Consider the following 16043-nt stretch of genomic DNA (forward strand, 5'->3'; position numbering starts at 1 on the left):
GATTAGTACACAGATTAAACCTACAGGAGGTATAGAGTACAGAGTGGATTCGTACCCAGATTAAACCTACAGGAGGTATAGAGACCAGACTGGATTAGTACACAGATTAAACCTACAGACTGGATGAATACAGAGGTAGATGTGAATCATATACTGGTCATGGTTCAGTCTGTAATTTAGCAGGTAGAGGTATAGTGTGGTGTGTCCATAAAAGGGGTTAAAATAAGACAACACGTGATTCATTCATTCCTAATATGGACACAGTATTCAGGGCGGTTCGGTGGTGGGCTAACCATGGGGTGGGTACACCTTGTCGCGACCCGGGTTCATTCCCACCTCCACTCCTATGCTATGTTTCACTCCCCCTCTTGTTCAAACCACTTGTCCTCTGAATCGAGGTGCAAAAGCTCAGACTAAAGCAAAACATATTCATGCAACATGAAGAATGAATGCTCTGCACACATTGGGAGGAGGCTGCTGGATTTGTATCCAAGCAACAACACGGGACAGTAGACAATCTCTACAAAGGGCTCGACTGCGTGCAACCGCATGAGCATTCGTGTCCGCGCGTGTCTGTGAAGTGTGAGACACAGAGAAAGAAGGAAAGATGCGACACGCTGATTGCACACGAATAACAGGACTTTTACACTAAAGGTGATGAGCGCTTGTCTATTAATACACCGGCGGCCAGACGGACAGAGCCGTGTGAGGACAGTTGTGTGAACAGAGTTGTGTTTCATGCTGCAGCAGAAACAATGACCACAACAGAGAGACAACATAACCAGGTTGTGACTCATCTAATTATCACACACACTGGGGTGTCACACACATCTTATCAGCGCGCACACACACACACACACACACACACACACACACACACACACACACACACACACACACACACACACACACACACACACACACACACACACACACACACACACACACACACACACACACTTTTTTTATTTTTTACTCGTATTACTCTTTCGATCTACTTGTGTTCCTGGAACCAAAGAATCTCATTACCATTAGTGAGTGCTGCGCATTGTTCTAGTCGTGGCAACTTGATGACAAACCCTGATACTTAGAACTTCTACTGTATCCCTGCCTCTCATTTCCCAAGAAAGCACTTGTTATAAGCACACTAATGACTCCGAGATGAATACAGAATCACTTTAAACACTCAACATGAAACAAGCCATTTAAACTATGACACATCTGCTGTTTAAATCAAAATCCGCTTTGAGGATCGGAGGGGAGGAGGATGAGAGGTGGAGGAGGAGGAAGAAGAAGAGGAGGAAGCAGGCAGGGAGTCAGGGGGTGAAAGGAGGAGAGAGGGGCGTTGCCATGGCAACGATGTACTCCTGATTCCCCTCTGGGGAGAACTTGTGTTCGTGTTTGACTCGTGTGTGTCTGTGTGTGTCTGTGTGCTGAGTGTTTGTGTGTGTGCATATGTGTCTGTGCGTGTTTGTAGCATTAGCATCAGGGCAATGAGGAACACTTGCTACACACATGTAGATTGTGGAGCTTCCACACACACACACACACACACACACACACACACACACACACACACACACACACACACACACACACACACACACACACACACACACACACACACACACTTTTTGCTGACACACTTTTCAAATGTCGGTACAAAATGAGGACCAAGTTGGCAAGGACGGCCAAGTGCTAGGCTAAAGACTGGTGCGGGTGCAGCCACTCGGTCCTCGGGGCCTCATTGGCACTGCTCCGCCTCTCCATTTAGTGTAATTATGTTCGATATTCGTGTGCACACTCTGCCAATTCCTCTCTTACCGATTCCACAGCTGCATGTTGAACTAAATTAAGATAGTCACACAAAGTTTTAAATGATTCACTGGGTTCCTGATAAGATTGTCCTGTAACATAATGTGTAATGTCGCACTGTTAAATGTCTAGTCCAGGATTAAAATGCACAGGAACATATTCAGATGCTTTGGCGCTTGGATATGCCTTTCTCCAAAAGTCATTTTTATACCCACTTTGTGTGTGTGTGTGTGTGTGTGTGCATTTGTGTTTTTGTGTATATGTGTAGATGTGTCTGTGTTCCTGCACTGTTTACCAAGACAATAGCTGATGAGAATGGGAAATGCTTGTCTCCCGCACTGCATCTGTGGGGACGTCATTAAGTTCCTCTCTGAGACAAAAGCCCCCACGCTACCCGACCCCATACGTTCTGATGTCTGCTGCTTCCTGCTCACAGCCGTGAAAACACAGAACAGAACACTGAACGCTCGCAAATGAAATGGTTTTCCACAAGCATAGGTTTTTGTATGACTACCTCGCTCCCAGATTTAATGTGGACAGAACAGTGTCTGTGCGTGGGTCCGTGTGTGAAAGGGTGCGTGTGCGTTTGTGCGTGCATGCATTAGTGTGTGTCAGGGCTGTGATTAACTGCAGCCAAGGGTCCTGGGGTGGGCTGTATTGACTGACAGGCAGGGTGGTCTCCCACTGAGAGTGCTATCAAAGCATCACCACGGCTACCGCTGCTAATGCTAATGCTAGCTGCTAGTTTCTAGATCCCTGCTGTGTCGACAGGTCTGTCAGCGCTACGCCACTGAGCAAAGGATTACAGCGAGAAGGGTATGTGTGTGTGTTTGGAGATGTGTGTATGTCAATGTGTGTGTCTGTGTGTGTGTGTGTATTTGGAGATGTGTGTATGTCAATGTGTGTGTCTGTGTGTGTGTGTGTGTGTGTGTATGAGTGTGTGAGCATGTACATGCATACATTTGTCTGAGTGGGTTCCTGTGTGTACTTGGTTGAGTTTGTGTGTGGTTGTGTCTTTGCGTGTATGAGGGTGTGTGCGTGCGTGCGTGCGTGCGTGCGTGAGTTTGTGCATGCGCGTGTGTTTCTGAACCGCCGTTTATCCCTGCGTTCCCGTCTCCTTCCCCCTGGCCCCCATCAGTTCACCCTTTAATACATCCTGAAGGACAACAGAAATCCTGTCAGGAAAGGTCAAAGGTCACGGTATAAAGGCCGTACTCACTGTCCTCCAAAGATCTGCATGCCCAGCAGGGCAAAGACCACGATGAAGAGGAAGAGGAGGAAGAGCAGGCTGATGATGGACTTCATGGAGTTGAGCAGGGACACCACCAGGTTCCTCAGCGAGTTCCAGTACCTGCGGGGCGCACAGAGGAAGCCTTGGGTTTGGACCCCGCCGTCTGGCTGAGCCAATCACAGCGGAGCACACAGCGCCGCCCAGAGGGTAGCAGGGAGGAATTCATTGATTTATTGGTATTTTATAGTTTTATTAATTTTTTTTTTGATTTTGCACAATTTGCAAACTAGAAAGGACAGATTTTGAGGATGTGTGACCACTCTGTTGAACATTATATTGTGATAGCTTATAAACATGTTGTCCTATTCAAACTAAATGAATAACACAATCTCATTCATAAATTAATTGTCATTTTATTTTAATGTTATTCAATAAATGTGTGTGTGTGTGTGTGTGTGTGATAATAGTGTGCTTATAACAGCAGATGGTTTGTTAAATGGTAACTGACACTTTGGTAACTGACACTTTATCAAAGATACATTGTGCTCCCATTGTAAACAATTGATTTGAATAGGCATGAACAGTGGGGGGGAAACTGATGAAAGACAGACAGAGGAAGAGAGGACGACGAGACGGAGAGAAGACTCTGTACTTCCAGTACAATCACTGTGTGGAAGTCCGTCCGCCAGTTCCTGTCTGTGTCACAGGATTACTGCTAATCCCCCAAATAACAGGATTACATTACTATCAATCACCACGGCCCCCGTAAAAGTCCACATAATAGTTCCCAGGGGGGAACAATGTCACACACACACACACACACACACACACACACACACACACACACACACACACACACACACACACACACAGTTAAATGTTTGTTTTTCTTGCCCAAAATGGGTGATGTGTGTGTGTGTGTGTGTGTGATTGTGGTGTGTGTGTGTGTGTGATTGTGGTGTGTGTGTGTGTGTGATTGTGTCTGTGTCTGTGTCTGTGTGTGTGTGTGTGTGTGTGTGTGTGTGTGTGTGTGTGTGTGTGTGTGTGTGTGTGTGTGTGTGTGTGTGTGTGCTGTCCATCCATGAGAACCGGGTGCAATCCCAGTTCCTGCACTGGCCCATGTGTATATAATATGTATTTGTGTGCGTGCTGTTGTGTGTGTGTGCATGTGTGCGTGCGTGTGTGTGAGCTTCTTGACTGACTTGGTGACTTTGAATATGCGCAGCAGCCTCAGGGCTCGGAGGACGCTGATGCCGAAGGAGGCTCCTGGTTTGATCATATCCCAGATCACCTCCAGGATGCTGCCAACGATCACCTAGAGACACACAAACACACACACACACACACACACACTTTGATCACTCCGTACACACTGAAGATATGACTCTACCTTGTCAACAACCACCAACTCACACACACACACTCACAAACACGTTTTAGCAAAGTAAGCCGTGGTTATTTAAAGCAAGACCTCAAGACATCGCACTTGAGACATTTAATGTCACTATGTGTAACGTTCCAACTAACCTGTAGCTTCAAAAAAACTCAAAAAGTGGGATCGATAGTGATTTCAATAAAGCTGTCTAGACCATCACATCCTATAACTGTTGGGTTCTATATCAAAAAAGGTTTGGCAGCCGTTACCGCTCCCTTTGTTGACAATAATCTCACTAGTGACCCTCCCAAAACCCCCCCACTCACGCCACCCAGCCAGCCGAGCTGCGCTAGCTGCAATCACACACTTGAGAGGGGCTCAATCCTACACATTGACACTTTAAGGTAAGTGAAGAGAGGAGAAGATGAGACGATGAGAGATGAACGAGGAGGAAGAAAGAGACGATGGCAGAGCTGAAAGGAATGATGGAAGACAAAATATGGCAAGATTTGAGAAAGAGGTAAATATCAACCATGCATGGGAGGTAAGGTAATACATACAACTTTCCTCTCAATTAAATGGAAGGAGTCTCTGTATGTTTGTTTGAATGCTCGAAAGTTCGTATGTATGTATGTTCGTTTGCATCTATATGTGTATGCTCGTATGTATGTATGTATTGCCGCTTTTCCACTGCATGGTACCAGCTCGACACGACACGACACGACTCGACTCAGCTCGCATGTTTTGCGTTTCCACCGCGGTACCATGGTATCTGGTACCTGAAGTGGCTGCTTTTTCTAGTACCTACTCGCTCTAGGTTCCAAGCGAGCTGAGCCGATGCTAAAAGGTGACGTCGGCAGACGGCCGGCGACTGATTGGCCAGAGAGTGTGACGAAGTCACGAGAGCGACATGGCAACCATGCTGGTAACATCCATAGCAGCGCCGCAGCCAACATGTTCCACTTCTCCAACTTCTTCAACATGCCAGCTAATAATAGTAATGCGATCGATGTCCTCCATTGTTGTTATGTGGGTTCTGTCCATGTGTGGGTTGCGTATGTGTTGTTTGCGTCGCGTACACAAATACGTCACGGCCCTTTCGCGCAGCCGACCCCGCCCACGTCCAGGAGGTACTATTTGCGGTGGAAAAGCACCCGTGCTGCTACCGTGTCGAGTCGTGTCGAGTCGAGCTACATGTGCGGTGGAAAAGCGGCATATGTATGTTTGTATGTATGTATGTACTATGTATGTGTGTGTGTATGTATGTATGCAGGTATGTATGTATGTATGTATTATTATAGCTATATTACTATATGTGTATTTATTTATGTCTGTCCATAGACTTCACACTTGGCAGTAGTATTGTCGAGGGCCCGAGGGTTGGCCTTGTCGAATGTGAAGTTGTTTGGATGAGCATTAGGCCTGTTGCAGACGCATGGTTTGAATTTTTGTATGACATTTTACTACTCTAAAACAATGGCTCCCACACACATAATGCAGCTTTAATGCAGGAATCCCTGACACGCGGTCCTCCAACCCATTCATCTCCAATCTCTCTGACCGTAATGGGGTCTGATGGGGAACGTTACCCCGAAGTCGAAGCAGTTGAAGGAGGAGTGGAAGTAGTTGCGGGCCCCTAGGCCGTACATCTTCAGGGACATCTCCGTCAGGAACAGACCCAGGAACATGAACTCAGCCGCGTCTGTGTTACCATGGCGATGGAGCACGAGGAGGAGGAAGAGAAAGAGGAGACGACGGCGTGGGTTGGTGTGTGTGTGTGTGTGGTGGGGGAGGGGGGGGGGAGGAGGAGGGAGACAGAGTGACAGCATGGTTGGCATTCACACGGTTGTAGTCGCGCTGTTGTCACGGTGAATGATGTTGTTAAAAAAACCCGCTCTTGTTGATGTTATCTATAGTGGATGCTATCTGCATATGTCATCATTGTGTGTGTGTGTGTGTGTGTGTGTGTGTGTGTGTGTGTGTGTGTGTGTGTGTGTGTGTGTGTGTGTGTGTGTGTGTGTGTGTGTGTGTGTGTGTGTGTGCACTCTGTTTATCCATGTATTTCTCTGAGCCTGTGTATATGCAAACGTATATCTACGCAAGCAAACAATAACCATATGTGTGTGTGTGTGGGTGCACGGGGGGCTGACTCACAGAGGGCCCGGGTGAGCCAGTCGGGCTGGTTGTAGTGCACGATGGCCACACACAGCGTGTTGAGGCCCACCAGGCAGAGCACCAGCCAGTAGAAGCTCTGGGCCTTCACCATGCGCCGGATGAAGAAGCGCATCCGCTTCTCCTTGCGCCGCAGGTAGGCGGAGCCGTCCAGCCGGGAGCTGCTCCTCACACTGGCCCGGCCGAACGGGGAGCCGGGGGGCGCTGGGGGGGGGGGGGGGGGGGGGAGAGAGGGGACGGTCAGCCCAGGGGGAGGGGGAGAGGAAGGAGGGACAGGAGAGGAACAGAGGCATATACACTTTGTGTGGAAGCATCATATTCAGACAAACGCAGGCTCTCTCTCTCTCTTCTCTGGTTATCAAATTATCTCATCTCCCTGGTTCTCTGGTTTCTTCCGTTCCCTTTGACCAGAATGCATCATGGGATTCTTTGCTGCCGATAGTCTGCGATTTTCTGATGGAAATGTCAGTCCAAAATAATAAAAGGTAAATAAACCTTAAATTAGGCTAATCAAAACCTTGTTTTGCCAAGTCTCGCATTTGAAAGCTAGCAATGTCCACCCATAATCACAAATTATTCCAAAATGACCAGAACCCAACACTACCAATTGCATTCCTATACGCATTTGCTTCCTTTCTCAGCGGTGTCATCATAGTCCACACACAGGTGTCGCTCATAACACTAATTATGGGTCATTTAATGTATATGACACACGTTAAACACGGACCATGTGCCCTGGTACATAGAAATAGCAGACCCATAATTATTCTTATGAGTGACCCCTGCACTTGTCATCCAATGATGCAAATTGTGAAATGCGTCTTTACAGAAAAATCTGTTAAATAGAGGAGTAGAGGGGGGAAGGCGAGAAGACCCCTAGAAAGTGAGCGAATGGGAGATAATGACAGAAATTAGTTTTGCCGTGAAGTCCACAAAATGGCTTCCGTTTGCACCTCTGCACTCCTCTCCAACTAACAAACCGACCAAGCAATTAACACCTTCCCCGGTAGGGCACGGTGGGCTTCATTAATGATTAAAAAAGGGTCTTCATTTGAATCGGTCGTGAGCCATTATGGTGACTATTCTAATGCGTCTGTCAGATAGGAGGCGTTCTCCCCTGGTTCCAGAGGACAGAGTGGAAGGGCTGTCATCCTGAGCAGGCTCTGAGGTGAGGCGGGGGGCGGCAGGGAGGTCATTATTGAGGCGTGAGGTAGAGTGTTCGTGATTTAAAAGCGCGGTGGTTTAACGCCGCCGCGGTGATGAGTCTGGTCAAAAACACACACGCTCACACTATCAAGACACGAGTAGTATCTTTAATTAAACACGTTTTCGTATTGATATTGTTGACATCTAATGTTGATCCTATTCCAGGATCAAAGCTTTTGGAATAAGATGAACCGTGAGGTTTCAGATGAAAAGGAAACGTAATGTGATTTTATATGACTGAAGTATTCTGGCAAACATTTGAGAACTTGTCAATTGGCAACTTGGCAGTCCTCACATCGAGCAGATTAAAATATCAGGGTGAACATCGCATACAGACAGACAGACTGGCAGACAGACAGACAGGCCGACAGACAGACAAACATGCATACAGATAGACGGACAGACAGACAGACTGTCTGGCAGGTAGACAGAAAGAGAGGCAGGCAGACCAACAGACATGCAGAGAGACAGGCAGACAGACAGACAAAACAAGTCTTACCAACAGATGAAATATCTGCGTAGGGGTCGTCTCCGTCCTCTGCATTCATGAGGTCGTTCTTACCCTTTTTGACCTTTCCCCGTTTGACTGCAGACAGGAAGTAGAAGGAAAACAGACAGGATGTAGAACACCACGTTAGGTCTTATGCCTTAACACACCAGTAGGCAACCTACTGTACACCTCACATGAGGCTTGGATGTGATTGGATGAGTCGGTCTACAGGTGGGCGTACCTGGTAGGTTCTGGTTCATTTTATACCACGCTCCATCCAGGGGGGACTTCTCCTCCGCATTCTCATCCTCCTCCTCCAGGAGCACCTCCTCTACAGGAGGAGGACAAGAGGTGACATGGTAGAGAGCGCCAGAGAGAGAGAAGAGAGAGAGAGAGAGAGAGAGAGAGAGAGAGAGAGAGAGAGTGAGAGAGAGAGAGAGAGAGAGAGAACGAGAGAACGAGAGAACGGAGAGAACGGAGAGAACGGAGAGAACGGAGAGACAGGAGAGAGAGAGAGAGAGAGAGAGAGAGAGAGAGAGAGAGAGAGAGAGAGAGAACAAGAGAGAGAGAGAACGAGAGAGAGAGAGAGACAGGAGAGAGAGAGAGAGAGAGAGAACGAGAGAGAGAGAGTGAGAGAGAGAACGAGAGAGAGAGAGAGAGAGAGAGAGAGAGAGAGAGAGAGAGAGACAGACCGACAGACAGAAATCGATAGAAAGACAGACATATAGACAGATTGCCTCACACACCTGCTTTACAGATCCACTCCAGGTACCCAGTCAGCTCTCTCTCTATCTGCTGTTGTCTCCTAAGCTTCAGGAACTCCTGTCTCTTCTCCACTCGCTCCCTCTCCTTGGCAAACTCCCTGCACTCGAACACACACACACGCACACACACACACACACAAATTAATGCACAACACATTAGCTGTCAATGTACCAGATCACAGAGACGGCAGAGATGCACTTGTGCTTGGATTCGCAGCTCACACTCTGCCCCCCGATACATTAGCAGAACAGCGCATCAAACGTCTACCGTTTGTTCGCCGGTGACAGGGGGGGGCAGATCCCACCAGGATACACAGAGCCCAGGGGAGAGCTCAGTCTGAGCTGCCTCACCATTACCCCCCTGACCTCCCACACGTCACACCGCTAAGATGAGACGTCGGGCAACCAGGGTTGAGACAGACTGGCTCACTGTATTTTAATGTCTACTGGGTCGGGTTACAGTCCAAGGAGTCTGGGCCCATTGACTGCTGTGTGTGTGTATGTGCTTATCTCCATGCATGTGTGTGAATGTGTGCATGTGTGTGTCTCCATTCATGCGTGTGTGTGTGTGTGTGTGTGTGTGTGTGTGTGTGTGTGTGTGTGTGTGTGTGTGTGTGTGTGTGTGTGTGTGTGTGTGTGTGTGTGTGTGTGTGTGTGTGTGTCTCTCCATTTGTGCGTGTATGTGTGTGTATCTCCATGCATTTGTGTAGGTCTGTGAGTGTGTGCGAGTGTGTGAGGGGACGGCTGCCTTGTTAAGATGGATCCTGATAGGTCAATGTTTTGGTTGACAGACCATGGAAGATAGTGGCAGGATGGTGTAGGTGTGGTTCTGTTGTTCGACCCCTAAACAATAGTTACATGGGTTGACCCTGTCTGAAGTGTCTGAATTCAGTGTGTGGCTTCTAGACCTCAGGGGAAAATACAAGTAATGACAATAGTAATACTTTCACTTTCACCAATGCTCTTGAAGTTGCCTGTGGTTTTTCTTGTGCTGTTTGTTTCTTATATGTGTATTGTATGAGAAAATTCAATGAACTCTAAATGTTGCTAAAAGGACAATTCCGGTATTTTGAACATTGAGCCCCCTTTCTGGTTTGTCTAAGTTGAAATAGAGTGGTTGACACCGAAATTTTGACTATTGGTTCTGTCTCGGGTATTTGGCTTATTTATAATCGCCCCTGCCTGCTTCAGAATGGCTGGCTACGGGGATTCCCAAACTTTAACTGTCCTTAAAACAACCCTCAACGTTTTCAGAATTGTGCAGCTCAGTGAGTGATCAGAGGTGTTTGTTGACGTTCCAAATCAAGTAGCGTCGTGAAATACAGTTTCTGTCGTGTTTTATTTGGCATTTTATAAATCCATTGATTTCTGTTGGAAGACTCATTGTTCGTTGACTGGAAACGGAACGGGGGGCTTGTTGTAGTCTTTCAGCTCCGTCTAGCCCTACTGTTGATACGGAGAACCGAGCGAAAAGACTAGACCCAAACGTAAACAGCCCCTCTTTCCGTTTACGGTTCCGGTCCGTTTTTCCGTTTCAATGGGATTTAGAAAAATGGCAAATGAAACACTACAGAAATTGTATTTCGCCACGATACTTTATGCGGAATATCAACGAACACCACTAACCATTCGGTGAGCACATTTCTGAAAGGGAACGTTTAGGGTTGTTTTAAGGACAGGTTCGTGAATGCTCGTAGCCAGCCATTCTGAAGCAGGCAGAGGTGATTCTAACTGAGCCAAATACCCGAGACAGAACCAATAGTCAAGATTTCGGTGGCAACCACTCTATTTCTTCCGAGAAAAGACTAAACGGGGCCTCAATGTTCAAAATATCGGAATTGTTCTTTAAATACAATGTCAGCACCAGCATGCTAACATTCGGCCCATGTTATAAACAACATGAGGTCCATCTTATGGGTAACTTGTAGGATTTAGCCTGCAGGCTAATTAAGTGAGGTAAGACCAGCAGCAGGACATAGACGGCTATGCAGGAAGTGAATTAGGTAGTAAAGGATGTCAGTAAATAAAGCACCAGAAGATAAGGTGCAAACTTACATTTCTGATCTCCTCCTAAATGGATACTGCGGCTCTCTATTTTTGTTTCCCTTTTATTCACCCTCAATTTGAAGCTCCCATTAAATACAATAAAGATAAAGATAGAAGATAAAACGTAAGTACGACCCATTGAGAGCAGAGATAAGAACAGCTTTCAATGCAATTCTGACCACACCGAGGCCACTGCACTCCTCTATCCCACATCTCTGTATCCCTCTCTCTTTCTCCCTCTCCACTCTCTTTGTCTCTCTATCTATCTCTCCCTATCACCCACACTGTCCACTCCTCTCCCCCTCTCCCTCTCCCTCTCCCTGCCTCGACCTCTCCCTCCTCCTCCCTCCCTCGGAAAAGGAAAGCAAATATGAGCTCATCTAAATCACACATAGAAGGTTCCTGCCCCCCTCCCTTGCTCTGCCTTCATCTCCCTTCCTCTCCCTCCCCTCTCCCTAACCTGCACATGTGTGTGTGTGTGTGTGTGTGTGTGTGTGTGTGTGTGTGTGTGTGTGTGTGTGTGTGTGTGTGTGTGTGTGTGTGTGTGTGTGTGTGTGTGTGTGTGTGTGTGTGCTGTGATGTATTAGGAGACAGTAGGGATGTGGCAGCGGTCGGTGAGGATATGAGAGAACACGCGTGTATGTGTGTCTCCATTCGTGCATGAGTGTGTGTGAGTGTGCTTATCTCCATGCATGTGTGTGTGCGTGTCTCCATGCATGTGTATGTGTGTAGGTCTGTGTATGTGTGTGTCTCCATGTGTGTGTGTGTGTGTGTGTGTGTGTGTGTGTGTGTGTGTGTGTGTGTGTGTGTGTGTGTGTGTGTGTGTGTGTGTGTGTGTGTGTGTGTGTGTGTGTGTGTCTCTCTCACCCTGATAGGACACCCAGCACCAGGTTGAGCATGAAGAAGGAGCCGATGATGATGAGGGGGACAAAGTACAGCCAGTTCCAAGTGTTTCCCGCCACGTCGTTGGTCTACACACACACACACACACACACACACACACACACACACACACACACACCAAACATAGTTCAAAATGGTCAGACAATTCAGAATCAGAATCACGTTTATTTCACAGAATAAAAACTAGGAATTTGAATTGGTAAAAATAGATGACTAGTCTCGTCAGGGACCTAATAAATAAGTCATAATAAGTCAATTAAAGCATAGGGCATGCATGATGATATCTCTGACAATAAAAAGACAATAAGAGACATCCTCCAGTAAACGGTGCAAGTGCACTGTTTATCAAATGACAAACTGTAGGTCTGGCTTGCATGCTGGATCATGGAAACAATCAAAACATGTACAGCTATATAGATAACAAAGCGATTTATAATTATGTCAAGATGTATTAATTCGCTTTGAAACTAACTGTACAAATATCAATACATTTATTACAAATATACTGTGCATGATTAAACAATCAAACCAAGTCAATAAGCAAATAAGAAAGCTTGAATTTAGGAATTTTATGTAGGAGCCCATTCAATTATCTTCTTATTCCTCGACTGTGAGAAATTATGTGTTAACCCTTTTTTACTTGATGTGTAAAAATGCTGCAAGTATAATCAACAGAAGTGCTATTAAAAATAGCTGTCCATTTTCCAGGAGGCACTTAGGCAAACTGAGGCAAAACTTAGTGAGAGGTGCACTACAATGATGCTTGGTTAAAACCGTGTTATTTAGCATCTGTATGGTACAATGTCAAACATTAACTCTGACAACTTTCTCTCTCTGCATCTGTCTCTAGTCTCTCCCTCCCTCTCTCTCTCTCGCTGTCTGTCTCTCTTTCTTCACTAGTGTGGTCCCTAGGGTGATGAGGAGGCAGAGAGTGGGCTGAAGGAGCACTCTGTTACATCACATCATAGTCCCACTGTGAGCTTAGAGAGCAAAACAGAGAGAGAGAGAGAGAGAAAGAGAAAGAGAAAGAGAAAGAGAGAGAGAGAGAGAGAGAGAGAGAGAGAGAGAGAGAGAAAGAGAAAGTGAAAGAGAGAGAGAGAGAGAGAGAGAGAAATAGAGGAAGGGATATGATGAGTGTGAGAGGTAGGGGTACGGTTGGAGGGAGCAGGAGGTGTAGATAGAGACAGGAAGGCGGAGGATAGAGTGGAGGTGTTTCTGGTCTGTTTCCTGTGCTCAGGGCAGGCTGTGCAGGTGGAGTTGGGTCAATGTTTTCAAGGGTCTGACTAGTGGCTTTCTACGTGTAACTCAGCGCCATAGACATGCAGGCGTTGATATCTTAGAATTGTTGACCGTGCTAGTGATCCCGTTGCTAGCTACATGGACTTGCAAACACACACACACACACACAAACATATTTACAGACACACGCAGGAATATTACTAGCACTTATACTGATACTACGCCAACTTTAAATGCAAATTCTACAACTACTATAATATATAGTTTGCCATCTATACAAAGAAAACCCTAAACCCTTTACTATCCGCCAAAGACTGATAAGGGGACATCTTGTAAAACTTTGTGAAGGTAAACAAAAACGTACAGTATATATTTGCCCTGACTTCCTACTGGTAAAAAAAATGATGATTGATGCTGGCCTTTCTTCCAAAGTGCTGGCACAGTAAAACGACATGAGAGGAGATGAGATGAGGGGAAGGAAGGACTAAAAAGAGGAGTGAAATGACAGAGAAGGGGAACAGGAGGAGGAGCAGCGTAAGACGATGCCCCGAGCAACATCAGGCACACATCCATCACTAAGATGAAGAATGGATTCTAGCCACTCTTTGGCCGCCAGCCAAACAAAGAAACCATAGTGGGAGTAGCAATAATAACTGTATGCAATATTTATACTTTGCACATTTTTTGAGTGTCATTGTTTGTGTGTGCGTGTGCGTGTGTGTGTGTGTGTGTGTGTGTGAGTGATAAGAGGTTGATATGCTTGTTCATCATGGTATTCAGAATGGTGTATTTATTCATGCGACTCCTATGTTAATTTCTGTGGGAATGTTCTGTGAAGCTCTCGCTCTCTCTCTTTCTGAGTTCCATTGAGAACAGGATTTGTTTTTGTGTATGTCTGTGTTTAGTTTGGGTGTAAATTATTTATGAGACTTATAAGGCGTTTATTTTGTCTGCCATTATCAATGTGTACGTGCATCTGTGTGTTTTTGTATTTGCATCTATGCACGCATGTGGGTGTGTGTCTGTATGTGCAGCGCGCGCACACGCGTGCGCGCGCGTGCGTGCGCGTGCGTGCGTGCGTGTGTGTGTGTGTGTGTCCCTTCTCTCTGGATGTTTTGGATTCTCAGACATTGGCTGTGATCGCCCTGACAGAGCAACAGGCCACGACAACTAGGTCAAGGTGCACAACGCCTTTCTGATTTAAAGTGAACACACACACACACACACACACACGCACACACACAGTCAAAATAAATGCACCTCAAAAACATTCAACCCAGGGCCTCAACAGGAAGGAGTCACCAGCAGCCTGTGCAGTGGAGCCAGGCCAGCAGCTGAAACAAGGCGGCAGGGTGAGGCCCGCTGAGTGGCAGGTGAGGTCCAGGGCCAGCCAGCCCCGTCGGGACGGCGGCAGCATTAAGCTGGGCAGTGACACAGCCATAGTAATTACCTCCTAATTACAGCCCAAACTGTCGCCAGACGCCGCCGGTTGCCGGGAGAGACGGAGAGCGTAATAAAACAACAGAGCGTGAAATGAAGATTGCCACGTTATTGACACTCAGGCGCAGAGCCCCCCACAACATTGTATCCCCCCCCCTCCCCCCCACAACACTGTATCCCCCCCATCAAACTCTCTCCCAACACTCTGTACCCCCCCAATCACACGCTCACCCACAACGCTGTACCCCTCCCCTCCCCCGAGCCCTGTCCTCCTCCCTCTCTTCAACATTCTTGATGTCTCGCTGGAGCTAAGTGGTCGTGTAAAATAAACACAAAGTAGTCCCACTGGAAAACAAAAGCAGATGTTTCACCTCTGTTATGGCTCCCACAGCCAGCTGCATTCAGATATAACGCTACGGTCAGGTAAAACTAAAGTTACATAGAAAACCACACTATATATAAAGTCAGATAGCTACTTACTATATATAGCAGGGGTCAGCAACCTTTTCAACATCCAGTGCCAGTTTGACATTTTCTCGTTAATGAGTGTGCCTTAAAGGTTGGGTATGGGATTTACGAAACGCCAACAGATTTTGAAAATACACAACTCAAATGGTCTCCTTCAACGCTGACTGACTCCACCCATTCCAAGTACATGGACGCGCAATCATGCACGAGCGCGAACCCAGATGCGCGAGAGCGAGCCAGGCTAGCTAGGTTGGAGTTTAGGGTTGTCTTCTAGTGCTAGGTCCAAATGTGGATTAGCTAGTTAGCTAGCTCCAGTAGCTACCGCAGGATAACAACAAACAGAAGCTTGCTCTGGGTCACGAGCTTTGAGTTCGTGCACGTGCACGAAGGGGTCACGCGCGGGGGGAGGGGGAGTACAGTACGACCGTTTGATTGACGTACTTACTGTCCAATGCCACTCGGTGGTTCTGGAAATCATTGGCTGGAGTTTTTCGAGCCCTGCCTGTTCCACAGATGATTGACTTGTTTAAATTTCATGTCAGTACTTCTAACTCAGTGGCTGTTAGTGGGTTATGATAAGTAATTTTGCAAAATTGGCCAAAAAAGAGAATTCCATACCCAACCTTTGAGCAACAATACATTAAATATTAAGCTGAATTATGACACAGCGACCAAAAACATTTCCAGAAGACCTGGAATTGTAATATTTCCATATAGTCCACAATCATGCACTAAACATATTATTTTTTTTTTTTGTTATATTTGCTACATGGGCTTACATATTATAATTACATATGTCCCATCTTAAAACACCACTTCCAGAAACTCATTCAAAAACATATTTGCACTGTGAGAAATGTAAAAAACGGGAATATATGAGAATGTTGGAACCAT

At 46.5% G+C, this 16043-nt stretch overlaps 1 protein-coding gene across 1 annotated transcript in view; it reads right to left on the reverse strand.

The window, feature by feature from the left end:
• The window catches only part of cacna1bb (calcium channel, voltage-dependent, N type, alpha 1B subunit, b), a 114304-nt gene that overhangs the window by 50607 nt on the left and 47654 nt on the right, over positions 1-16043 (reverse strand). The window contains exons 7-14 of the mRNA XM_060037966.1: positions 11967-12070; positions 9036-9151; positions 8566-8620; positions 8299-8390; positions 6576-6797; positions 6011-6123; positions 4249-4361; positions 3035-3166 (exon numbers count right to left, since the gene is read on the reverse strand). Coding sequence (XP_059893949.1) covers positions 3035-3166; positions 4249-4361; positions 6011-6123; positions 6576-6797; positions 8299-8390; positions 8566-8620; positions 9036-9151; positions 11967-12070 — 947 coding nt within the window. The remainder of the gene's footprint in view (positions 1-3034; positions 3167-4248; positions 4362-6010; positions 6124-6575; positions 6798-8298; positions 8391-8565; positions 8621-9035; positions 9152-11966; positions 12071-16043) is intronic.

The sequence above is a fragment of the Gadus macrocephalus genome, chromosome 19 (assembly GCF_031168955.1).
Source record: "Gadus macrocephalus chromosome 19, ASM3116895v1".
NCBI lineage: Eukaryota > Metazoa > Chordata > Actinopteri > Gadiformes > Gadidae > Gadus > Gadus macrocephalus.